This window comes from Phocoena phocoena, chromosome 19 (genome assembly GCF_963924675.1).
Source record: "Phocoena phocoena chromosome 19, mPhoPho1.1, whole genome shotgun sequence".
NCBI classification, from domain to species: Eukaryota; Metazoa; Chordata; class Mammalia; order Artiodactyla; family Phocoenidae; genus Phocoena; species Phocoena phocoena.
In genome coordinates, this window is record NC_089237.1 from 5435304 (window position 1) to 5460779 (window position 25476).

The 25476-nt window shown below is 49.7% G+C and overlaps 1 protein-coding gene across 1 annotated transcript; it reads left to right on the forward strand.

The window, feature by feature from the left end:
• Positions 1-12276: 12276 nt before the first annotated feature.
• On the forward strand, positions 12277-25441 carry COG1 (component of oligomeric golgi complex 1). Its single transcript, XM_065897363.1, has 14 exons — positions 12277-12606; positions 15331-15575; positions 15711-15892; positions 16040-16210; positions 18455-18611; positions 19264-19474; positions 19850-20641; positions 21177-21323; positions 21793-21954; positions 22795-22922; positions 23394-23502; positions 23950-24059; positions 24140-24218; positions 25301-25441. Exons 1-14 carry the CDS (start codon positions 12292-12294, stop codon positions 25439-25441), a joined length of 2949 nt encoding a protein of 982 aa, XP_065753435.1. The 5' UTR covers positions 12277-12291.
• Positions 25442-25476: the final 35 nt, after the last annotated feature.

Below are 25476 nucleotides of genomic sequence, written 5' to 3' on the forward strand. Positions count from 1 at the left end.
GAAAGCTCAGCTGGCACTAACACAACCGACCACGTGATGCAAGGTGAAAGCAAGTCCGGTGCAGAAAAGTAAATGCATTATGCGTCTGCCGATAAGGCGCTACACGATTTCTATCTACACAGAGTGTTCCTTTCTGGCTAGAGGGCTTTGCTCCTCGGCTAAGCCTAACTAGACTTCGGTCTCTGCCCGAATGGACCAGGGATATAACGTCTCAGCTCCGTAAACAGAGCCTCATATTGTCCAAGTGTTCTAGAAACTTAGGGTTCACGGCGTGTTCTAAATATCTGAGTTCTTTGTTCTTCCTCCAGGGTGAAAACGTGGTTTGGCCTGGGGCCTGGTGCTAAACAGAGGGAGAGGATCACGCCGTTAGTCCGGGACTGTAACCATCTGTATCGCTCACGGGTCCAGCTGGAAACAGATGGCGCACTCAGAGGGGTTTAACTAAAATGAATGTAATGAAGGAGCTGCGTACAGAGGGGTGGGGAGGTGTCAGGGAATCAGCAAGAGATGGATGAGGGGCCCGGAGACCAGGTGAGGAAGGAAGACTTCACCAGCCGAGTGAGAGCAGAAGCCACGAGGAAGGTAAGACCCAACGGGAGCTGTGCCTGTAAAGTAAATCGGCCAGAATCGCAGTGCATCCCTTTGCTCTCCTCCTGAGACAGCCTGGGACCTGGGATCTGGGGCCCTTTGCTTCACTGCTTGCCCCCGAACACACATCTCCTCAAGCAACAAAATACAAAGAAACTGTAAGGGACTAAAAATAACTGCACTCATGAGCAGTTGGGGCAAATTATGAACAACAAGATACAAAAAGACCAAAACCACAACTGACACTTCTGAGGGGCTGGGAGCAAAAACAGGGTGTCGGGAGCAAAAGCAGGGTACTGTGCAGGCCGCCTGCACACAGCACCACCAAGCGGGTGGGCAAAACCCCCAAGCCACCCCTCCGGCCCAAACCCTGGATATACCCCACCCTCACCCCATATAAGGAACCAGCTCAAAGGGTGAGTGAGCAGGGGACCCCGTTACCTGTTTTCAGTCTCCGCTGCTGCAGCAGGGACCCCAGTAAAGCCTTGCCTGAATTTCTTGTCTGGCCTCTGATCAATTTCTATCGATTAAGGAGGCCAAGAGCCCTGGTCGGGAACACTCCCGTGGCTGAATTCAGCCAGAGCCAGAAGGTAAGAGGGCCAAAGGAGATAGTGCAGAGAGGGCAGCCTCCAGAGAGGGGCGCAGAACGGATGGCGTGAGGGATGGAGAATCAGGATGTGGCCCCTCCTGAGACACCCCCCTTCCCGGGATCCCAGCACTCTCAAAGCTGCCCACCGTCTACTGGAATAGCTGGAGCAGGCTCATTAAACTTCCACCAAGGTACAGGCATAACTGAGAGGCTCTCGGGGCCTTCCAACGTTCAAAGCACTCTCTAAATTCCGAGAAGAAAAACTGGATTTTCAGAATATAACCACTGGACAGCTTGGGAGCTGCAGAGGGGATGAAGGATTAGAGCAACACCCGCTCACACAGGATTCCAGGTGGTCAACATCCAAAGATTCTGCTTTGGGCATGGCCGATGCAGAATGCAACTTTATGATCTCCCTTTGCAAGATGTAAACTCATCGGCATGACTTTTCAAATTCCAAGGTCGAGTAGTGCACTCTTCCACGACCGCCACCTATACCAAAAGCATATCAAAAAGGCCAGGCTACGGGCTTCCCTGGTGGCGCAGCGGTTGGGAGTCCGCCTGCCGATGCAGGGGACGCGGGTTCGTGCCCCGGTCCGGGAGGATCCCACATGCTGCGGAGCGGCTGGGCCTGTGAGCCATGGCCGCTGAGCCTGCGCGTCCGGAGCCCGTGCTCCACAACAGGAGAGGCTGCGACAGTGAGAGGCCTGCGTACGGCAAAAAAAAAAAAAAAAAAAGCCCAGGCAATTCAATACATTCTAGTCAACTGGTGGCATTTTCCCCCAAACTCTATTTGCAAGTACCCAAACTGCAAACTTTCTGGAGCCTGAGGATTCAGAGTCTTTTATCATCCAGCCTTGGGCCGAGCAGGTTGTTTCTGATTTACCTAGTACAACTTCAAATACAACAAAAACAAACAAACTTCACGTCCCAGTAGAACCAGAGCTTCCTGCAAGCATACCTCCTCCTAAAACCCTGCAGTTTCCTCAGGGATCTGATTTCCCCAGTTGGAGTCTTTGAACGCTCAATGTTCTAAGACCTCCTTAGTTGACATTTATAATTTTAGGTTGTGTGAATCCCAGGATGGGACATGATCCTCACAATGGCTCATCCCTAGGAAAGGTACACTTGAAAACTGCTTCCTCCCAAGCTACTTCTCCAGTTATGCTGTATCCAAGAGGGAAATACCCCACCAAACCGTCATCATTACAGCTGAATATTCTCCGGAGGCAGCTATGGGTGCCTGGCCACAGTACTTCTCTAGGTAAGGCAAGGGCAGGATTACTGTAATAAAACAGCTTCTCTTATAGATCTGTCCTTAAGTTGAAAACATTCAGCCACACTGAAAGGGACCACCTTCCCTTGAACTTATCCTGACCTTCAGGATTGCTGTCCTGGAGTATCAACGTGTATGAACACACTCATACATAGCCCAGAAGCAACAAGATAAGGGAATAAGAAGGTTAAATGGACAGGAGTCTATTCTAATTCCATAAGTAACATTCAAAAACCCAAAGAGGGGCTTCCCTGGTGGCGCAGTGGTTAAGAATCCGCCTGCCAATGCCGGGGACACGGGTTCAAGCCCTGGTCCGGGAAGATCCCACATGCCGCGGAGCAACTAAGTCCGTGCGCCACAACTACTGAGCCCGCGCACCTAGAGCCCGTGCTCCACAACGAGAAGCCACCGCAATGAGAAGCCTGCGCACCGCAACGAAGAGTAGCCCCCACTTGCCGCAACTAGAGAAAAAGCCCGCGTGCCGCACTGAAGACCCAATGCAGCCAAAAATAAATAAATTTATTTTTACAAAATTCCAAAGAATTCATGTATTTTGGGGGAGAGGGGAGGGCTGATCAGATTATGAATTAATTCAACATTGCTGAAATTAGAGTAATGAATCTATTCCTTTCCTTCATAGGAATTCTAAGGTAAGGTGTACTTTGAATATTACAGATTTGTCAGCATATCAATAAATTACTTTGCTACAAAGTTAAATTACTGTTCATGCACTCAGCAAGTACTGAATGTCTACTGTGTGTCAGACACTGTTCTAGAAGCTGGGAATTTGATGAGATAAAAGACAGACGAGATCTCTGCTTTTTGTTGTAGGGGAGACACTCAACAAACAAAAGCACAAATAAATGAACATGTAATCACAACACAGTGACAAATGCTATGATAAAAATACATAGACAGTGAAGAGCCTGTCTTTACTTAGGTGCCTTAGGTGCCTAAGGTCATGGACCCCAGAGCCAGACAGCCTGGTTTATATCTCAGCTCTGCTACTTCCTCAATCATTTGGGGCAAATTATACAATCTCCCTTGGCCCCAATTTCCTCTTCAATAAAATGGAGATAAGAACAGGATCTAGTTCAGAGGGCTTTTTGTGAGAACTGAATAAGGTAATTCATATTCAGAGTTTATAACACTGGCTGACATACAGTGAGCGCTTTATAAATGTTAACATTTCCTGATTTAGATTGGGGTGGCCCAGGCAGGCTTCTCAGAGGAGGCAACCACCATGTGAAGATCTGGTAAAAGAAACGGTCAGAGCAAAGGCCTTAGAAAAGAGTGAACCAAGCCTTGTTTATGAAACAGAAAGAAGGCCAGTGAGGCTGGAATAGAGCGAGAGAGGGGTGGGATGGGATGGGGCCAGGTCGTGCAGGGTCTTGAAGATCTTTGATAGGAGTTGGAACCTGACCCAGAGGGCTGGGAAGCCACTGGAGGTTTGAAGCAGGCGACACACAAGGCCTGATTTATACTTTTGAAAGATTCAGCTTGCTTTTATAGTGAGGAGAGTCACTAACGGGACAGGAGTAGAATCAGGAGGAATTAGAAGGTAATTTGAAGGACTTCTCCAGCAGTCCAGTGGTTAAGACTCATGCTTTCACTGCGGGGGGCGCAGGTTCGATCACTGGTCTGGGAACTAAGATCCTGCGTGCCATGTGGGGTGGCCAAAAACAAAAAAAACTAAAAGAAAAAAAAAGGTAATCCGAGTGGCTCAGATGAGAAGCTGATGACCTGGACTCGGCTAGTGACAGTGGAGATGGAAAAGGACAGGGATATATTTTGGATCTGGGGTCAGCAAACTATTGTCCGTGGGCCAAAACTGGCCCTCTGACTGCTTTTGTCAATGAAATGTTATTGGAACTCAGCCACGCCCATTCATTTACCTACTGTCTGCTGCGGATTTCCTGCTACAATGGCCTTGTAGAATAGTTGTAATGGAGACCACAGGCCCTGCAACACCCACTGACTATCTGCCTCTTCATAGTTAAATTGCATCAACCCCTGTTTTGGAGGAAGAGTCTATAGGATTTGTAGATGGATTGGGTGTGGATAGTGAGAGAGAGGGAGGGTTTTAGCCCGGAATAACTGGGTGGTGCCATTTCCTGAGATAGGGTTGACTAGAAAAGAGTTCAGGATGGATGTGGCAGGAAGAGAATTATTATTTTCAACGTGTTAGATTTGAGACTTCTCTTAGACATCCAAGTGGAGAGTCTAAGGAGGTGGCTAGATGTATATATAATCCAGGAGCACAGGGCTGTAGTAACAAATATCGGAGTCATCTGCAAACATCCGTTCCGTTCTCTCGATTTCCACTGCCATCATAATTTCCATCTCAACCACTGGAGTAATGCTCTAACTCTTTAGGCGACAGGACAGGATGGAATCACCTAGACAGGGATTGAAGACCAAGAAGAGACCAGTGCTAAGGCTTGAGCCTGGGTCCATCCAACGTGAAGAGGTTACACAAAGGAAGAAGAGCCAGCAGAAGTGATTGTGGGGCTTCCCTGGTGGCGCAGTGGTTGGGAGTCCACCTGCCGATGCATGGGACACGGGTTCGTGCCCCGGTCCAGGAAGATCCCACATGCCGCGGAGCGGCTGGGCCCGTTAGCCATGGCCGCTGAGCCTGCAAGTCTGGAGGCGCGGGAGAGGCCACAACAGTGAGAGGCCCGCGTACCGGTGAGGGGGTGGGGGGAGTGATTGAGAAGACAGGCCTAGTGAGGTAAGAGGAAAGCTGGTGGAGCGTGTTTTGAGAGAAATCAAAAGGCAACTGTGTCAACAAGGGGCAGGTCAGCCGTGCTGTTGAAAGGTCCAAAAACTGAGAAGTGACTACTGAAACTGACAAGATGGGGAGGGAGGTATTTTAGTGGATGCAGTGATGATGCGAGGATCCCTAATGGATGGAGTTGGAGAAGAGAATGGAAGGCGTCTTGTGGAGACAGCAATGACCAAAGGTCAAGACCATCCGTTGTGATGAGGAAAGGAGAAATGGGCGGGGGCTGGAAGGAGACTGGGAGACAAAAGGGCATGATTATAAAATGGGAGACACTAGGGAATATTTCTGAGATAATGGGAACAATGTAGCTGAGAAGGAGAAAATTATGGAGGAGAGAGAAGGGGGTGAGATCTTTGAGAGGTGGGAGGGGTGAGGTCCAGAGTTAGATTTAGTAGATGTAACATGAGGACTTTCCTGATTACTTCTGTTTTCTCCATACCTGTGGGAAGGTTCATCCGCTAGGGTGGAATGGTGGGAAAGGGGAAAAGACAGTGTAGGAGGCTTGAAAAGAAGTGAGAGCTTGTGTCAGAATCATTGGCTTTTCATCAAATACCTTTTATATCCTCCACAGCATCCAACACAGAGCTAGTTACAGCAGTAGGTACTCGAATACACACTAATTAAGGGTAAAATGCTTGGAGTGCAATTTTTCGATATCATCCTTTTTAGTCAAGGTGTTGAGAATGTGTGTAGCCCAGACATCCAAGCTCCCTCTATCAGGTGTGACGCCTGCCGGGCTATTTGTTGAAGGCAGGGTCTCAGTTATCTGCAAACAGTTAAGTCAAATAACCATCCCTTCTATGACAAATGTCACCTCCAGCTGACACAGGCTGATAGACATTGACGTGAAGATGCCAAGACCACCTCTCGCGAGGCTCTCTTATCCCATTGGCATGTCAGCCAAGGGAAGGGCAAACACCAAATGTCTCAATCACACTGGGCAGCAGTGCGTAACTCGATCTTCTGTCCGGCCCCTCACACTCTTTTTTTTTTTTACATCTTTATTGGAGTATAATTGCTTTACAATGGTGTGTTAGTTTCTGCTTTATAACAAAGTGAATCAGTTATACATATGTTCCCATATCTCTTCCCTCTTGCGTCTCCCTCCCTCCCACCCTCCCTATCCCACCCCTCTAGGTGGTCACAAAGCACCAAGCTGATCTCCCTGTGCTATGTGGCTGCTTCCCACTAGCTATCTATTTTACGTTTGGTAGTGTATGTATGTCCATGCCACTCTCTCGCTTTGTCACAGCTTACCCTTCCCCCTCCCCATATCCTCAAGTCCATTCTCTAGTAGGTCTGTGTCTTTATTCCTGTCTTACCCCTAGGTTCTTCATGACATTTTTTTTTCTTAAATTCCATATATATGTGTTAGCATATGGTATTTGTCTTTCTCTTTCTGACTTACTTCACTCTGTATGGCAGACTCTAGGTCCATCCACCTCATTACAAATAGCTCAATTTCGTTTCTTTTTATGGCTGAGTAATATTCCATTGTATATATGTGCCACAACTTCTTTATCCATTCATCCGATGATGGACACTTAGGTTGTTTCCAAAGCTTTGCACAGCAAAGGAAACCATAAACAAGACCAAAAGACAACCCTCAGAATGGGAGAAAATATTTGCAAGTGAAGCAACTGACAAAGGATTAATCTCCAAAATTTATAAGCAGCTCATGCAGCTCAATAACAAAAAAACAAACAACCCAATCCAAAAATGGGCAGAAGACATAACTAGACATTTCTCCAAAGAAGATATACAGATTGCCAACAAACACATGAAAGGATGCTCAACATCAGTAAACATTAGAGAAATGCAAATCAAATCCACAATGAGGTATCACCTCACACCAGTCAGAATGGCCATCACCAAAAAATCTAGAAACAATAAATGCTGGAGAGGGTGTGGAGAAAAGGGAACACTCTTGCACTGCTGGTGGGAATGTGAATTGGTACAGCCACTATGGAGAACAGTATGGAGGTTCCTTAAAAAACTAAAATAGAACTACCATATGACCCAGCAATCCCACTACTGGGCATATACCCTGAGAAAACCTCACACTCCTTTTACTGACACAGTCTATCCTTGACCAGATCAAATTTCCCTTTCTTTGCTTTGCCCTCTGTTAATTTGTTGTCAGATTCCTCTCCGTTTTCTTTTTCTACCATCTTGCTTTCTCCCTTGCCATTTCTCCTAGCTGAGCCCGAGTTAAATTTATTTTAATTTTCCTCAGTTACTTTGGCTCTTCCATTTATCATCTCTCCTCTGGTGTGCCCAGCCCCCATTCCCCCCTCATCCTATGAGAAAACAGCCTTCCCTCCAACATCATCCAAGTACAGACAGATGTAAGACTGAGCAGGTTCACGCTTCACACTGCACACTGACAGGCCAGAGATACAGCTACCTTCCCTAAAAGAAGAGGTACTGAAACAAGGCATCGGAGGGGCTGTGACATAGGTGAAAACTGTCTTACTGCTTTCAGTATTTCAGCTGTTAGGCAACTGATGGCAAAAGATTCTTTTGCCTTTTCCAATGCGTCCTTTGAGCAGATACTTTGTGATTATGTGACATATATGTATGACGCCATTCACTCATTTTGCAAATATTTATTGAATCATTTAGTCAGGGAGCCAAGGTCCAGATGCTAGACCACATAATGCATAAAAGGAGGAGGACATGTGGTATCTGCAAAAATCTGTTTTCAAAAAACCATTCTATTTTAGGCATGATGCTGGCTTGCCTGCTACATTCCTATTAACAAGTAGGGAGAAATCTGCCCCCTCAACGTTCTGAGTGAGGTAACAGTGCTGATGGGCCCAGAGAAAGTGAAACTATCGGAACATGCTCCCAGTTTTAAAAGAGGGCCCTCGAGCATGCAGACAACTTGCCTCCCAAGCATGGCCACCCCATGTGTCATCTGTCCCCCAAATCACTGGAGAGCCGCTCCAGCTTGGGTCCCCCAACTGCCTGTACTTGTTTTTCTTTTTTTAATAAATTTGTTTTTTTAATTTATTTTTGGCTGCGTTGGGTCTTCACTGCTGTGTGCGGGGCTTTCTCTAGTTGCTGCGAGCCAGGGCTACTCTTCTTCTCGTTGCAGTGGCTTCTCTTGTTGTGGAGCACGGGCTCTAGGCACACAGGCTTCAGTAGTTGTGGCTCGCAGGCTCGGTAGTTGTGGCTCACAGGCTCTAGAGTGCAGGCTCAGTAGTTGTGGCGCATGGGCTTAGTTGCTCCGCGGCATGTGGGATCTTCCTGGGCCAGGGCTCGAACCCGTGTCCCCTGCATTGGCAGGCGGATTCTTAACCACCGCGCCACCAGGGAAGTCCCTGCTTGTACCTGTAAAGCCCCACCTTTGGGCAAAGGGCAGGAGGCAGTGTGGGTACCATCTGAATTTTGCTTCAAGATTGTTTGGCTCTCCTGCCTCTTGATGTTCTGAAATTTTCTTTGAAGCTAACGATACAACAAAGATCAAGGACTGGAGAGTCAAACTAACTGGGATCTGAAGACACACTCAGCCGCTGGCTACCTGCGTAATCTCAGGCGGACGCCTTGGTCCTGCTGAACCTTGTTTTACCAATCAAATGAGTGTAAGACCAGCTATGCTATAGAATTATTGTGAGAATTAAAGATATATGCGGAGTGCCTAGGTGGTGCTCCAAACTACAGCTATATTATATAACTGGCAGAATGCCTAGGTTTGACTTCAGAAACCCAATGTGATCTACATGGAATCTCTTGAACTTAAATACTGGATGCTTAAAATTCTACCCAAAAAGATTTAACGTGAAAGGAAGAAAATCTGACATCAAGACTGCCACAAGATACACACATACGCACTCATCTCTAAGCCAAAATTAAAAGATGGCAATAGGGCTTCCCTGGTGGCGCAGTGGTTGAGAGTCTGCCTGCCAGTGCGGGGGACACGGGTTCGTGCCCCGGTCCGGGAGGATCCCGCATGCCGTGGAGCGGCTGGGCCCGTGAGCCATGGCCGCTGGGCCTGCGCGTCCGGAGCCTGTGCTCCGCAACGGGGGAGGCCACAGCGGTGGGAGGCCCGCGTACCGCAAAAAAAAAAAAAAAAAAAAAAAGATGGCAATAAAACGAGGAGGTGCCTCTTACTTGTGTGCCTCCCTGAGACAAAAAAAAAAAAAAAAAAAAAAGACGGTTTCTCATCTCTGCCCCTGGTTCAGCCCAGTGCCCTGCCCAGCTGCTGAAGCTGAGCTCTTTGCCCACATCCTGGTTTTATGGGGCGACAACGCAGAAGGCGCAAAAAGAAAGGGCTGCCTCTTCAATGCCGGGGGAATGGGAAAGCGGGTGTGGAGGATAAAGAGTCAAAGACACAGAGCTTTCGCAGCACCCAGGCAAGAAGCCGGTGTGGTAACGGCCTCTGTTAGGCACTCGGATCTGCGAGCAGAAGAGCAACAGCGGCATCTTCAGGGCAGCGCGGTGAACTTGGCTAGGGAAGCAGAGAGAAGGGGTAGGGAAAGCCCTGCCTTCAGAACACGCTCTGCGGTGATGTCAGCTGACGAGCTTGCCTTTCCTCTACCTGAAATGACAGGTGTGTGCGCAAGTGCCCCCCCCCACCCCGTGCAAACCCTAGCTGACTGTTCACATTCCTCCCTCTTGCCGTTTGAAAGAGGCCAGCCAAACTCTCGTGGAGCTGGAAATTCGGGGAGTCTGGGTCAGTTAGGGTCTCTAAGGCAAGCAATTGAAAGTGTTTTTGCTTTTCAAAGAAATGAAATTTATCGATAAGATATCAGACGACTCATAGAATCTCTGGGAAAGGTGGGGAACCGGGCTCAGCAAACAGACAGGGACAAAGGGAAACTAACCTTCAGAACCCAGTCAGAACACGCCTCAGGGCAATTCTGGTGAGGACACCATTCTGGTCACCCATAGCTGTCACCAGGACCACTGCTGGCACTGGCAGCTGAGCGCTGCAGCTGGATTCAATGTCTCCGCTGCCCCCGGAGACTGGATGTTTGCAGGGGACGCCTCTGTCACCATGAAAACAAAGTCTCCACTGTCCCTGTTCCTTGACATCACTAGCTCTCCATCTATGAAGTCCTAGGTGGGACTTGCCCGGTGGCCCACTGGTTAAGAATCCGCCTGCCAATGCAGGCAACACGGGTTTGAGCCCTGGTCCGGGAAAATCCACATGCCGTGGAGCAACTAAACCCGTGAGCCACAACTATTGAAGCCCACGCGCCTAGAGCCCATGCTCTGCAACGAGAGAAGCCACCGCAGTGAGAAGCCCACACACCGCAATGAAGGGCAGCCCCCACTCGCCGCAACCAGAGAAAGCCTGCACACAGCAACGAAGACCCAATGCAGCCAAAAATAAATAAATAATAAATGAAAAGTATCTTTATAAAAAAAAAAATAAAGTCCTAGCTGGTTGTGTCTGATTGGCTGATCCCAGCTCAGCTGTAAGGGGAACAGATCTTGCCGTAAGGCAGTAATTTTCTCAAACACAGAAAAGAGGTTCTGCAGGTGCTGGGAAGTCAAACACCAACAAGTGTCCCTACAGGATGGCACTGCAGTGACAGCAAAGTGCATACCTGCCACCAGGGAGTGCTTTGAGTTTGTGGGAAGTTGTGTGACAAAGTAGAAAAGGAATTCAGAATTCTAGGTCTAAGGGCTGATTCTGTCCCTTAGTAACCATGTGACGTGGACAGGAATAAACAAGCTTCTCTGGTTTTTTGTCATGCATAGAATAATTATTCCTACCTACTCTGCAGGGCTGAAGTGTATCGGAGCATTTTGTGGACAGGCTTTGAAAATGACACTGAGTAAAATCTGTTTGCCTCTCTGGGGCCCAGGTTATCCACCTGTAAAATTCCCTAGATCGTAGGGCTATTGTGAGGTAAACTAGAATATTATAAATGAATGATTCATTTACAGGATTCACCTCAAAATAATGGAGGTAGTGGGAGGGAGAGGGAGTAGGTAGGGATATACATGAGACTGACCGTGACTTAGTAAGTGTAAAACCCAGCTGGTGGGCCCATTATACCATTCTCTCTACATTAGTGTGGATATGAAATCTTCAATAATAATTTTTTTTTTTTTAATGAAGGGTCTTGGAAATACTTAGAAGAGAGAGGCCACACTCTCCAAGTTTCATTATCACTGAGTCAGTGTTAGGCGTCCTCCCCCCAACCCGGCTCCCTTGCCCCACCCCGAGGCGTTGTTTTCTCAGGCATTTAGGTCGTTTCCTCACTGCCCACTACCCTCCTCTCCAGACTGGTGCTGGTGCCAGTGTAAGGTTATATCAGGGAAGACATCTTTGATGGTATAACACTGGTTTGAAACACAAAACGAAAACCCCAAAATAAGCAACAACAAAAGAAAACCAGAAGCAAACGAGCGCGCGCTCACACCCCTTAAGAGAGAGCCTGTGCCGGCGCTCAGGCCCGGTACACAGCATCTGTGAAGTTACTTTCCAGTGAACAAAAACGGACTCACGCTTCCCTTTTCCTAACATTGCATTCGGTGGATGTCCAGAGTAAATAACGAATAACAAGGACGCCCCAGAAGGCTGCACGCCGAGAGCCAGGGGTGAGGGTCCAGCACCTACGGTCAGCATTGCGCGCCCACCCGGCTCCCCAGCCCGCCCAGGACACAGGGGCGGCCGAGGGAGCCTAGGGGAAGGGGACCGGCCGAGAGTGCAACTGCGCCGTCTCAGGAGAAGGACCCCTGTCCCGGGGCGCGACAGACCCAGCGAGGGATCCGAGCATCCCGAGAAGGCGTTTCAATCAGACCGCGGGCGCTTGGTTATAATTACCTCCAACTTGGAAAGGCTCCACCCGCGCTGGGAGGGGCTTCAAATCCACTAGAGGCTGGACCCGCAGAGGAACCGCCAGCCTTCGCGAATCAACCACCACACAGTTTCCTTTTAAAAAAGCGCCGCCCATCGGCGGTCCCGCCCCTCGGCCGCCCCCGAACAAGCATGGCCCTCAGCGGGCCGGAAGCGCTTCCGCCCCCAACCAAGATGGCCGCCGGGCGGCGTTCCCCCGGACGGAAGTAGCCTGTTGGGCGGTTGACGAGTTCATCATGGCAGCCGCGGCCGCCTCCCCAGCTCTGAAGCGGCTGGATCTTAGGGACCCCGCGGCGCTTTTCGAGAGCCATGGCGCTGAGGAGATTCGCGGGCTGGAGCGCCAAGTTCGGGCCGAGATTGAGCACAAGAAGGAGGAGCTGCGGCAGATGGTGGGCGAGCGGTACCGCGACTTGATCGAGGCGGCCGACACCATCGGCCAGATGCGCCGCTGCGCCGAGGGGCTGGTGGGCGCCGTGAAGGCCACCGACCAGTACTGCGCCCGCCTCCGCCAGGCTGGCTCAGCCGCGCCCCGGCCGCCGCGGGACCCGCAGGTCAGCCCCGGGCCCCCGCCCCCGGCCCGGCCGCTCCCACCCCCGCGGGTCGGTCGGCGCCCCTGGCTGGGCCTCACCTGCCTCTGGAAGAGCTCCCGCCACCCACTGCGCTCGGCTCCTGGGGGGACGCCCGCGGTCCTTCCCTTGCTGCTGACCCGTTCTCCACGGTCCCTCGGCCGTCTCCTCGGGAGCCTTCCCGCGCTTCCGGGCGTCGCCCCCCTCACCTCACCCGTGGGGTCGCCGGGCTTGTCTTCCCACCTGAGATGGAGACGCCAGGGGTCTCTCGCTAGACTGTTCAACTCGTTCCCTGTATCACGTCTCCTGACATTGTCGCTGGAACAGAGTTCTCCCGTGTTGACACCTTCCCCCCAAGTCGTTCCTTCCTCCTCCCAATCTTCCTCCCAGCCCCGCCCCCACCCCACTCCCAAGAATAACTCCCACGGCCCCAAAGAGCTCTGCTACCCTCCGTGGGAGTCGTTGGAGGCTAGTAACCAGCCCATCCAGCTCTCGTCTTTTAATAGCGGAACATTTTCATTTTAAGGAACTCAGGTTTTTCTAATCAGGTGATCCGAAGTGTTCCCCCCTGCCCCCCGCCCCAGACGCTAATGATTAGACCCAACGTGGAAAAATGCTGATCCTAAAAGTGGAGCAGCCTTTTGTGCTCCTAAAGAACGATGACTTAGGGTGGCACAGTGAAAGGGTGTGGAGAGTGAGAAGGGTAGACACTTGTCCTTAAACCTGGGAGAAGATCCTTGCAGCGACGTGGAAGAAGAAATTGCAAAAGTACAGTTTAGGTCCAGTTTGGAGCTTTTTAATACAGTCTGGGTTTTAGAAAAATGCAGGTCATTAGGCTGGACTCACACGATAGAACCATAGAAGATTGGAAATTCTTCGCTAACTTCTGAAATGAGAGACTTCATCCCTCCCTAAGCTAATTTGTGCTGGCTTGTTTTTGGAAACATTTATTTTTATTCCTGTTATATCTTATTTATTCTCAGTCAAACCCACAAAAATTTGAGCGCCTTCTGTGTTCAAGGCACAAAGAATCAGAATTCTGCTCTAAAGGAGCTTACAATCTAGTTGAGAAATTATATCCATGGAAAGTTGATGAGAAAAATGTAACCAATTTAGAATAGCAGACGAAGACATTTTAGGATAATGGGTGATTGATTCCCAGAATAATTGTGTACATTTACCATAAGAATTCTGAAGGAAGTCACTTCAGGCTTGGGTCCTTCTTAGTTAGGAGAGGCGTTTAGGGTAGATGAGATTTGGAATAGGGGGTCTGGAGTATGTAAAGACAATTAAAACCAAGTATCAATTTGATTAAAGCAGGGTTGGTCAACCTTGGTGCCGTTGACATTTTGAACTGGATCATTCCTTGTTGGAGATGCTTATCCAGGGCATCGAGGGATGTTTAGAAGCATCCCTGGCTTCTTCCCACTAGGTGCCAGTAGCACTCCTGTCCCCGACTGTGGTAATCAGAAATGTCCCCAGAGATTGCCACGTGTTCCCTGGGGGAGGAAATCCTCTTCCTCCCCACACATGAGAACCAGTGGATTCAAGGGTCCCTAGAGGGACTTCCCTGGTGGTCCTGTCTTAAACACGGGTTAAGACTCCGTGCTCCCAATGCAGGGGGCCTGGGTTCGATCCCTGGTGAGGGAACTAGATCCCGTGTGCCGCCACTAAGATCCCGTGTGCCACAGCTAAGACCCGGCACAGCCAAATAAATATTTTTAAAAAAAGAATAGGTCCCTGGAAGAAAGCAGTGGAAGGACAGGAAACCCTTGACCACCAGGCTAAGATACTAGGCAGTAAGGAGCCTTTTAGAACTGAGCAAAGATACGATCTTAATGGCCTGTGAAGAAGGTTGACTTGACAGCAAAGGAAAAGGATAGGTTGGAGGGGACAGAGAATGAACACAGAGCAAGCGAAATGTTTTTGGATTCATCGAAGTGTGAGATGATGATGACCCGCAGTAGAATCATGGAAGTGGTAGCAGAAACCTAGGTCGTAGAGATGTCGACAGAACCATCAGAAGGACCTGACTTTCCTGGGATCTGGGGACAGAGTGATTGGTATATGTGAAGATGTTGAGGGAGGTCAGATGGCTAAAATTTTTGGTATAGGGAGATGAATTTAGTTTTAGATATACTGATTATAGAATAGCAGCGAAAGTTCCAAGGGGAGATGTCTGGCAGCGGCAGAAAAGGCTCGACGGGGATTCAGGGCAGCGGGGGACTACAAGATGCGGTGGTGATCTGCCTGGAGCTGGCGCTTCAGGGAGGAGAATCGTGAAGGAAGAGGACAGACCGAGGTGAGTGGAACATGAAGATCTGGTGGAAGGTTGGCGAAGAGAAGCAGCCAGCAGAGAAGCCCACGATGCTTTCAGAGCAGCAGGAGAGAATGTAGGGAGGCCGAGCGCCAAGCAAGGGAAGGGGAGAGCTCACTCGAGGGGCGGAGCATCGGCTCCCTGATAGCCTGTCTGTGCGATGACCAGATTCGGTTTGCCCCTCCATGGGATGGAGCAAAGGTGCAACCGGTAGGAAAAGCTTGACTCCAGTAATTCTGCTACACGAACCTTGGTGCCTTGCTGAGCGGCATTGAATCTGGCTTCGTGGAAGCTTTGTACCCCCCCAGATGCCCCCATACTTCTCCCCTAGCCGGCCCCACGCTGACCTCGCTTTTGTTTGTCCTGACTTAGCTCTGTGCCTTTCCCCGCAGCCACAGCAGCCGTCCCAGGAGAAGTTCTACAGCATGGCTGCCCAGATCAAACTACTGCTAGAAATTCCTGAGAAGATCTGGAGCTCCATGGAGGCCTCTGAGTATCTCCACGCCACACAGCTCTACCTGCTCTGCTGCCACCTTCACAAGCTGCTCCAGCTGGATCCTTCTAGTTCCCGATACAGCCCTGTCCTCTCCCGATTCCCTATACTCAGCCAGCAGCTGGCGGCGGCCAGCCACTTCCGGTAAAAAGACCTGCTCTGGTGATGGCCATGCTCCCCCACTCCAGTTTTATGGAGTGTGTCTCCTTTCCTGATGTACTGGGGTTCTTCTCCCCAGATGTAAAAAGCTCCCCATGACCTCTGTCGTCCTCTCTCTAGGTCAGCCATCCTGCATGAGAGCAAGATGCTGCTTACATGCCAAGCCGTGGCCGACCAAGCCGTGGCCGAGGCCCTGTGCTCTGTGATGCTCTTAGAAGAGAGTTCTCCGCGCCAAGCCCTAGCGGACTTCCTGTTGGCCAGAAAGGCAGCTATTCAGAAACTGCTCAACCAGCAGCACCACGGTGGGTGTGGCTGCTCTCCACAGGATTTGGGCCATAAACCCGGGGACGGAGCAGAACAAGCTGAGGGAGGCCGAAGCTTCCACAGCGTCCTCTGTTTCTAACTTTACTGAAGGAAAGTTGTTAAAAGAGGATGGCTTCTTCTCGTAGGTGCTGGTGTCAAGTCTCAGATTTGCTCATTAGTGGAGTTGCTGGCCACCACTTTGAACCAAGCTCATGCTCTTTTCTACACTTTACCGGAAGGTCTGCTGCCAGATCCATCCCTGCCCTGTGGCATGCTCCTCTCTACTCTGGACAACATCACAGGCCAGCACCCTACTGGTGAGCCCTTAGCCGACCGCTTTTATTTTCTGGTTCATTCATTTACTGAGCATCTGCCATCTGCCCGCGACTGTGCTGGGCTCTGGGGATACAGCAGTGAATTGGACGGATATGGGCCCACTTTCCTGGAGGTCAGAGTCTAGTGGATATGCAGATATCTGCTTCATATCAATATTGGTCATTGCTATAAAGGCAGAGTGCAACTTGACTTGGTAGCATTGAATGGAGGGACCAAGGCCGGAGACTTCCTTGGGGACAGGATATTTAAAGTGAAACCTGAAGGTTGAGTAAGAGTTAGTCAGGCAAAGAAGAGGGTTCCAGGCAAAAGGAAGAGGAGGTGCAAAGGTCCTGAGGCAAGGAGGATGTTAGTATATGAGGAACTGAAAAAAAAGCAGGGGAAGCTGAGGGGAAGTGGGTGAGGGGAGGAGTAGCATGAGAAGACACGTGGCCAGTTTATCATTTGGGAGCAGAGAATACAGCGCTGTGTGAACAGAGCAGTGGATAGCCTTCTAGGACCTTCCAGGCTTGGTGGTCCTCCTGTTATATGTTCCCGTGCACCCTGTACTTTTATTTGGCAGCATTTGTCCCAATTGGAATTAAATGCGTTTGGCTTTTATGTGCCGGTGGTTCCCCCTGGGGCTGGAGTGGATGCTGAGAGCTCACCGTGACCACGTGACAGACGATGGGGGCAGCAGAGATGGAGCTGACTGGGCAACTTGGACATGTGTTTAGCAGACAGTTTGGTGAGGGATTGGCTGCAGAGGGTGTGGAAGGAAGGGGTCCAAGTTTACTAGAAAGGAGTTTTTTGTTTTGTTTCGTTATTGAAGTATAGTTGATTTACAGTGTTAGTTCCTGGTGTGTAACAAAGTGATTCAGTTATATATTCTTTTTAGGGTTCTTTTCCATTATAGTTTATTACAAGATACTAAATATAGTTCCCTGTGCTATACAGTAGGACCTTATTGTTTATCTGTTCTATATATAGTAGTTTGTATCTGCCAATCCCAAACTCCTCATTTATCCCTCCCCGCCCTTTTCCCCTTTCGTAACCATAAGTTTGTTTTCTATGTCTGTGAGTCTGTTTCTGTTTTGTATATAAGCTCGTCTGTATCATTTTTTAAGATTCCACTATATGTGGTATCATATGATGTTTGTCTTTCTCTGACTTAACTTCACTCAGTGTGATGACCTTTAGCTCCATCCATGTTGCCGCAAATGGCATTAGTTCATTCTTTTTTATGGCTGAGTAACATTCCATGGCATATCTGTACCACACCTTCTTTATCCATTCATCTGTCCACGGACATTTAGGCTGCTTTCCTGTCTTGGCTGTGGTAAATAGTGCTGCAGTGAACATTGGGGTGCGTGCATCTTTTCAAATTAGAGTTTTCGTCTTTTCTGGATATATGCCCAGGAGTGGGATTGCTGGATCATATGACAAGTCTATTTTGAGTTTTTTAAGGAACCTCCATACTGCTCTCCATGGTGGCTGCACCGATTCACATTCCCACTGACAGTGTAGGAGGTTCGACAAGGAGTTGGTTTGAAAGGGCTGCTGATGGGTTTACTTTTGAAAATGTTGCCTTGGAAACAGCTGAGACCTTGGAGTGGGAACGTGGAGTGGAGAGGCAACCGTGGGTCCAGAAGAGAGCAGTGAGCGGTCTGGCCGGGGAGACACACACGGTGCGTCTGCAGTGGCTGTTGTTTGAGGCCTTGGGGCGGATGACATCAGTAAGGGGAGGGGATGACGGAGGACTGAGCCTCAGGAAACTCCAGAACTCAGAGGTCAGACGGAGGAGGCACGGCCAAAGGTAGAAGGGAAGCGAGTAGAACGTGGTGACAGCCGGAGGTCATTTTCAGACAGAGATGTGTATTAAACAGTCTCATTTCTGGCTTACTTTATCTCCCAACGGAAGTTCTCCCAACGGAAGTTCTACTTTTAAAATGCCAAGCATTACATAGCCCTCATTTTCCTCCTTTCTCATTTTTCCCCCATTCCTTTCCTCTCTGTCCTTTGCCTTGTCAACCAATAGGATGGCAGAGTTGGAGGGAAGCTGCCACACTCCCTCCCTGATGAGGGGAGGCCTGGACATACTCTGTGCTTTCTTTTTCCCCCTATTTCAGGGGTCTAGTCCGGCTGCCCAGAGGAAGACTGGATGATTTTTGGAAATTCCTTCCAGGTCCTTTATTAATTTGCCGTTCAAAGGATGGTCCCGATGACCTGTCCCTTGGCCCTCTCCTTAGGAAAGGGCATTGGTGTCCTGCAGGAGGGCATGAAGCTGTGCAGCTGGTTCAAACACCTGCCCGCATCCGTCGTCGAGTTCCAGCCAGCTCTCCGCACACTTGCGCGTCCCATCAGCCAGGAGTACCTGAAAGACACACTGCAGAAGTGGATCCACATGTAAGTAGCCAGAGCTTTCCTGGCGGGGGACAGGACCCACCCAGCCTCGCCTGTGACCACAGGAAGGAGGGAGAGCCCTGACCGTATGGATGGTGCTCTGGGCCAGGCCAGCCCCACCTCAGCCGTCTCTCACTGCGCTCACGGCGCTTAGCCCCCACTGGGAGAACCAAGAGGGAATTTGTCTTTCAACATGTGACGTAGAGGATTTTAGACCCTCTTTATGTTAGAGTTCTGCCACTCCTATGCTTTTATTTAGTGCAGTGTTGTGTGTGTTTGTTTTTTTTTAATTGAGGTGTAGTTAATTTACAATACTGTGTTAGTTTCAGGCGTACAGTAAAGTGATTCAATTATACATACACATATATATTCTTTTTCAAATTGTTTTCCATTATAGGTCATTACATGACATTGAGTATAGTTCCCTGTGCAGTACACTAGGCTCTTGTTTACCTGTGTTACGTATAGTGGTGTGAACATGTTAATCCCAAACTCCTTGAAGTGTTTATATATTTATAAACACTCTGATACATAATAGATATTTACATAGTAGGACCCAGGTAAGAGGTTTTCAAGTGGAGTCCAGCTATTTTTCTTAATAAAGGTGTGAAAACCACGAAACTAATGAAGCCCAAGGAAAATGATTTTGTTGCAGGTGTAATGAAGACATTAAAAATGGGATCAGCAACCTGCTTATGTACGTGACGAGCATGAAAGGTCTCGCGGCGATCCGGGATGCCACGTGGGAGTTACTTGCCAATGAGTCGATCCATCACAGCTGGGATGTGATCTGTCGGCGGCTTCTGGACAGGCCTCTCTTGTTCTGGGAGGATTTGATGCAGCAGCTGTTCCTGGACCGACTGCAGGTGAGGTGGGAAATCGCGTGGTCCAGCTGTTCGGTGGCCAGTCCCGGTGTGATCTTTTGATTGTCTGGGGAGATTCCCGCCACTTCCTAAGTATATTCTTTCCCTGCCGACCTACTCCAGGGCTGACTCTTCTGGATAATGAGCCGTAAAGATGAACGGATTCTGGCGCTGAAAAAGAGGCCAGGCGTCTGTCGGGTGGTTGGGAACATGTCCACGCCCATCAGTGATGACATTGTTCTCTGCCACCACCATGCCATCTTCCTGAGCGTGGTGGAGAACACTGGATGTTGGGATAGATTGCCACTTAGTGCTCTGGTTTTGCGATTTCCTGGAAAGAACTGGGATTTGAAGAACTCTTCTCTCCTTTGCTTTCAGACTCTGACAAAAGAAGGCTTTGACTCCATCTCCAGTAGTTCCAAAGAGCTCCTCATTTCAGCCTTGCGGGAACTTGAAAGTAGCACCAGCAGCTCCACTTCAAATAAGCACATCCACTTCGAGCATAACATGTCTCTCTTCCTCTGGTCCGAGAGTCCCAGCGACCTGCCTCCCGACGCTGCCTGGGTCAGCGTGTCAAACCGGGCTCAATTTCCGAGCAGTGGGCTCTCCATGAAAGCACAAGCCGTTAGCCCTTGTGTACAGAGCTTCTGTTCTGCCCTAGATTCGAAACTGAAGGTGAAACTGGAGGACCTCCTGGCTTACCTTCCCTCTGGCGACCCGTCACCCCCCAAGGATGTCTCTCCCGCGCAAGCCAGGAGCTGTGCCTTTGACAGATACGCAGACGCGGGGACCGTGCAGGAGATGCTGCGGACGCACTCCACGGCCTGTGTCAGGCACATCACGGACTGCGTCCAGGCGGAGCTGCAGCGCATCCAGCAGGCTATACAAGGGCAGCAGGACGCTCTCGACGGGCTCCAGCTACACTCGGTCCTTTTCATGGCCAGACTCTGCCAGTCACTGGGAGAACTGTGTCCCCACCTGAAGCAGTGCATCTTGGGAAAGTCAGGGAGCACCGAGAAACCAGCAAGGGATTCGAGGGCTCTGAAAAAACAGGGGAAGGGGAAAACTCAGGAAATAGTTCCCACGCAGGCCAAGTGGCAGGAAGTGAAGGAGCTCCTCCTACAGCAGAGCGTGATGGGCTACAGGGTCTGGAGCTCGGCGGTTGTGAAGGTGAGTGACATGTAAACGTATTCCTTCTGTGCCCGCCAGGCAGTCCCCATTTCTATCCCCTTTTTGTCATAGTCCAGGCTGGCCAAGCTCAATAAGGCCTTTCAATAGTAAGGGAATAACAATTCTTATTTCACACAGTTATTTTCATTTATCTCTGCCAGATAGCTCAAATGTAAAAACTTTTCTATTCGTTTTAGCCTACATTTTATAGACAGAAACCCTGGATTTTTTTCCTTCCATCTGATGAGAATGAAAGACTTTCTCCCTGGACAAGGGTCTCTGTTTTCTGCTCTTCAACCTAAATGTCATCGTCTCCACTGGTGTCTTAAGAGGTGGCCCCTGACATCTGTAGGGTAGTTGGCAACGAAATCCCCGTTGCTGGCATCAGCAGTTAGAAGAAAAGTGAGGTGTGCCACTCGCCATCCCACACACAGCGCAAGCAGCAGAAGCTCGTCCCAAGATGACTCGAGTAGTTTGCAACAAACTCCACAAAGGATCTGAGTGGCCCATATGGATATTTGCTTTCTATTACCAGGTTTTGGCTCATGGATTCACCCAGTCATTACTTTTAGATGATGCTGGCTCAGTCCTGGCCACGGCCACCAGTTGGGATGAACTGGAAATCCAGGAGGAAGCAGAGTCTGGCAGCAGTGTCACGTCCAAGATCCGACTGCCTGTCCAGGTATGTAAGGGCCGCCACGAGGGGCCCGCCACTGGGAAGGGGAAAACCTGCTCTGTGGAAAGGACCGAGACTTGAGAAATAATCATTCAGCATACAGCTTCTGAGGAAGGGCTGCAAGTAAGACGTGTAACTTTCTACTCTGGGAGCAAAGAGGGCGTAGGGCCAAGTAAATAGGAGACTGTTTGAGGAGTCAGTTCATGAGTCTTGCCTTTTGCAGCACAGACTCTGTGCTAATTAGAGAACCACTCGCCCTAAAGTAGAAACAGCAATGGAAAACACGGTGCCAGGCCACCAAGGGAATGGCAGCAGCCGTCACTTGTATCTGTTCACTGGTCTCTGCTCGGAGAGGGGCCGGCTGCGGGGGTCAAGGTCCTGGCGTATAAGCCTAGGTAGGGTAAATGAATCCACTCTTAGCCCGTCTCGCTGCGTTGGGGCAAGTTGGCAACTGGACATTCCTTTGTTCTTTTAGCCGTCCTGGTATGTACAGTCCTTCCTGTTGAGCTTATGCCAGGAAATTAATCGGGTTGGAGGCCATGCCTTGCCCAAGGTGACACTGCAGGAGATGCTGAAAACCTGTCTGGTTGAAGTAGTAGCTGCCTATGAGAAACTCTCAGAAGAAAAACAGGTGAAGGTAGGTGTGTGAATTTTTTCCCATTAAAAACAAAAACTGTAGCTTTTTCTTGGGTTTGGGCGCTTCGCACCCAGGATTCCAGGTGATAAGGACCACTTGCCCCGGGCTATCTAATCGGTAGTGGCTTCCAGCTCCTCGACTTCAATCACACCCATTCCCAAGGGTCAAGCTGGTCGTCACTGAAAAGGCAGTTCCGTACCAGTGGCGAGGACGAAAGCCTGAAAGTTTTTTAAAAAGACCTGCTTTCCAAGCCCAGCACTGCCACGTGGTCACTGCAGGCTTTGGGCAGCTCATTAACCTGTTTCCTCAGGATGCAGCGGGTCACGTGCGCTGCTTGGGGGGTGGGGGGTAGTGTGAAGGCTCGGGAACAGTAGCAAAGCCCAGCACACCCGCGGTGGGAGCTCCTGTCGCCTAGCCCTCCTGCCTTACTGCGCTGCAGCCCTCTGCCTTTGGCGCGTCCTCCCATTGCATTACTGACATTTTTAAGACAGGACCAACTCCTGACTTGCGAAGGAGTTCATATTAAGTCTTCTCTCCTGAGTTTCCTCAAAAGGCCTCTCCTTCATTCATGCCAGGAGCTTTTTTCTTTTAAAATGACTGTCTACAGCACCTGAGACCTTTTTTTAAGGGCCGGGTCTCTTCCTGGCCATTAGGTTTTTAGTTTTAAGACCAGGTATCTAACATAACTTATTTTTGTTATTGTTATGAGATTAAACTGGCCTTCTGAGTATAAAAAGCTTCTGAAATAACCAGCTGAAACGCAGCCAAACCCTAAAGCTGTTTATTCTCAGATAACAAGTCATCTCCCTTAATGGGTGGGGACGGGAAATTCATTTGCAGAAAGAAGGTGCATTTCCAATGACCCAGAATCGGGCACTGCAGCTGCTTTATGATCTGCGTTATCTCAACATCGTTCTGACGACCAAGGGTGAAGAGTTGAAGAGTGGCCGCAGCAAACAGGATCCCAGGTAGGTAGGCTCACCCTCCCGTGCATCTCTCCCAAACCTGCACAGCCCTTTTCTGGGAAGCCACTGGAGTTAGCCTCACGTTGCCCATTAGTTGTGTTTGTTTTCAACAGTAAGGGCTCATGTTACCAGCAAGAGAAAGAACGACCACCTGCTGGATAGATTCCACAGTCAAGTGTAGTACGGGGAATCTCATGCCTCTCTTCTGAGTCAGCCTACCAACTGTTGGGTGTCATTTGAACCTCCGGTACCCTCCCCAGAAACAACCTGGGGAAGTTGTGGACTGGACTTAGACATCCCATCTGGTGGAAACTCCTGAGGATCATTTAAGCTCAATGATCAGTGACAAGTGGGGCTAAGCCAGCAGTTAAGGAGAACAGACCCAGTTCCAGGGCCTGTCTAGCATTACAACACCCAAAGATTGGTTTCTGTCCTACAAAACGTGGAGAATGAGCCACTCGATCCTTTTTTCAGAGTTGAGAAAGTGGCTGACTACCTTGAAGCGCTCATTGACCCGTTTGACCTGGACGTTTTCACACCGCACCTCCACGGCAACCTCAACCGCCTGGTGCGGCGGACTTCTGTAAGCCGGGGAGAACACGCTCACCGTGAACGTGAACGCAGCGCCACGGGCTCAGATTACAGCACAGACCTGCCCAACACACAGTGCTCCAGGACACAGTGGGGAGAGGGGCTGAGACACAGAGCTGGGTTGTTACAGGGGCCGAAAAGAGGATTAGATGAAACCTCAGGGCTGAGGCAACCCCGGGATGACCCCTTTAGTTGTGAATAAGGACTATTCAGGTTTTATCCAGGCCTCAGAGAGAGGAATACAAAGAGCCATTGGACTGGGAGATTCTGACCTGTGGGCAGTGATGAAAGTAATCTTGGAGCACAAACACACTCAAAAGAGCATTTCCCCAAAAGGATGGTTAGAAACAAAGTAGTGACTGATTACTGACAGAATTTCCTTTTAAGCGGACAGTACCAACACCCAGCCTGTTACTGTGCCCCGTCTCTCGTCTGGCAGGTTCTCTTTGGATTGGTGACGGCTACAGAGAATCACTTCACCCCCAGAAGCAGTACGTTCAGCTCCCAGGAAGCCCATAACGTACTGCCACTAGCATCGAGTCAGATCAGGTAATGATTCTGAGTGGTTCCTGCTGGGGCCCCAAAGCTTCCTGGTCCTTCTACTGAAATGCCCTCATCTTGTCTTGGAGGTTTGGACTTCTTCCACTGAGCATGACGAGCCCTCGAAAGGCCAAATCAGCCGGCAGAAGCATCGAAACCAGAGCCCAGGTTAGTGCGCAGACGAGATGTTCACCCCCATCGATCCTGCCCCGTCTCCCACCAAACCACCCGTCAGCTCCCCTTTCGATAACCAATAAAGAACCAGATGACAGGATGCACTAGTGCTGCTTTTAATGGCGGCGCAATACAGAAGTACACGGTGTTACTCGCTTGAGCTAATAGAGGTTTTAAGAGATGCCCACTGACACTATCAAGTAGCCTCATGATAGAAATGTATCTCAGGCTGCCAAGGCTGTAGCAGATATGCAGGACGGGATGGAGAACACTGCTTGTGTTTAATAGGGTAAGAGAGTTAACTGCTAACCCTGCACTACGACTGTACTTACTTGGAAAAACAATTGCTTTGTTCCAGTGATGGTTTCACCTCTCATTTCTTTTAGTCGGGTGGGAAATACAAGGAAATGTGCTTTCTCAAGTTTACATGTTCTTGTTAACACACGTTTTGTTTCAGTAGGCTGCCATCCGTTAAGCCTGCGGGAGTCCTCCTGGGTATTTCTGAAGTGTGTTGTGTACGCATGTGTCTGAGAGCTCCAACAGCTTGCCTCCTTCCAGCATTTAATCCTTGTTTGCTTTCTGATTAGACAAAATATTCGCCAGGTATCCTTTCCATATTCCCTGCCATCAAACCCAGTAAGATCCAAAATCCTCCGTCAAACATCTGGTTTTAAAACTTGGGAGATGGTAGTGGAAAAAAAAAAAAAGTTTTTGCACAAGCCTCCCACTTTGTAAGCCCAGGCCTGTGCTGTACCTTTCCCTCACAACTCTCCGTTTCTGCTTCAAGTAACTGACCTTTCAGCTCTACCCGCATGAGAGGAACAAACCATGAAGAGAAGGTACACGTTTACCCTCTTCCTACAGTCCTCAGCTTCAGATTTTACTTCCGTCACGTACTAAAATCTCGTTCTGCCCGTGTCCTTTCCCAATCTGGTCTAAGAGCAGAGTGCCCTTCTAGAGCTGTCCGTGCTTCTCAGATCTGCTGTGTGTGCCGTGTGGACCCCAAGCGGAGTGGAGGGCGAGCAGGCCGGGGGTCCAGTAGACGCTAAGGCACTTTCCTCTACGTACAGCGGCAGGCTGCTGTCCCCCCGGCACTCTCCCGAGCAGATGACCCGACGCACGCCGGCTCCTTGTTCAGACAGCTTGTCACCGAGGAGGAAGACTCGTCTGCGCCCTCACTGTTCAAACTAGGGTGGCTCTCTAGTATGACCAAGTGACACGGGACAATCCGTCTCTCTAAATAAATACTCCT

Bases quoted from the DNA above. Each gene is read 5' to 3' on its own strand.
- COG1 (XM_065897363.1), top strand. From the start codon at position 12,292: ATGGCAGCCGCGGCCGCCTCCCCAGCTCTGAAGCGGCTGGATCTTAGG. The intron at 12,607-15,330 runs GTCAGCCCCGGG...CTTTCCCCGCAG, and splicing joins GGCCGCCGCGGGACCCGCAG to CCACAGCAGCCGTCCCAGGA. The intron at 23,503-23,949 runs GTAAGCCGGGGA...CTCGTCTGGCAG, and splicing joins GCCTGGTGCGGCGGACTTCT to GTTCTCTTTGGATTGGTGAC.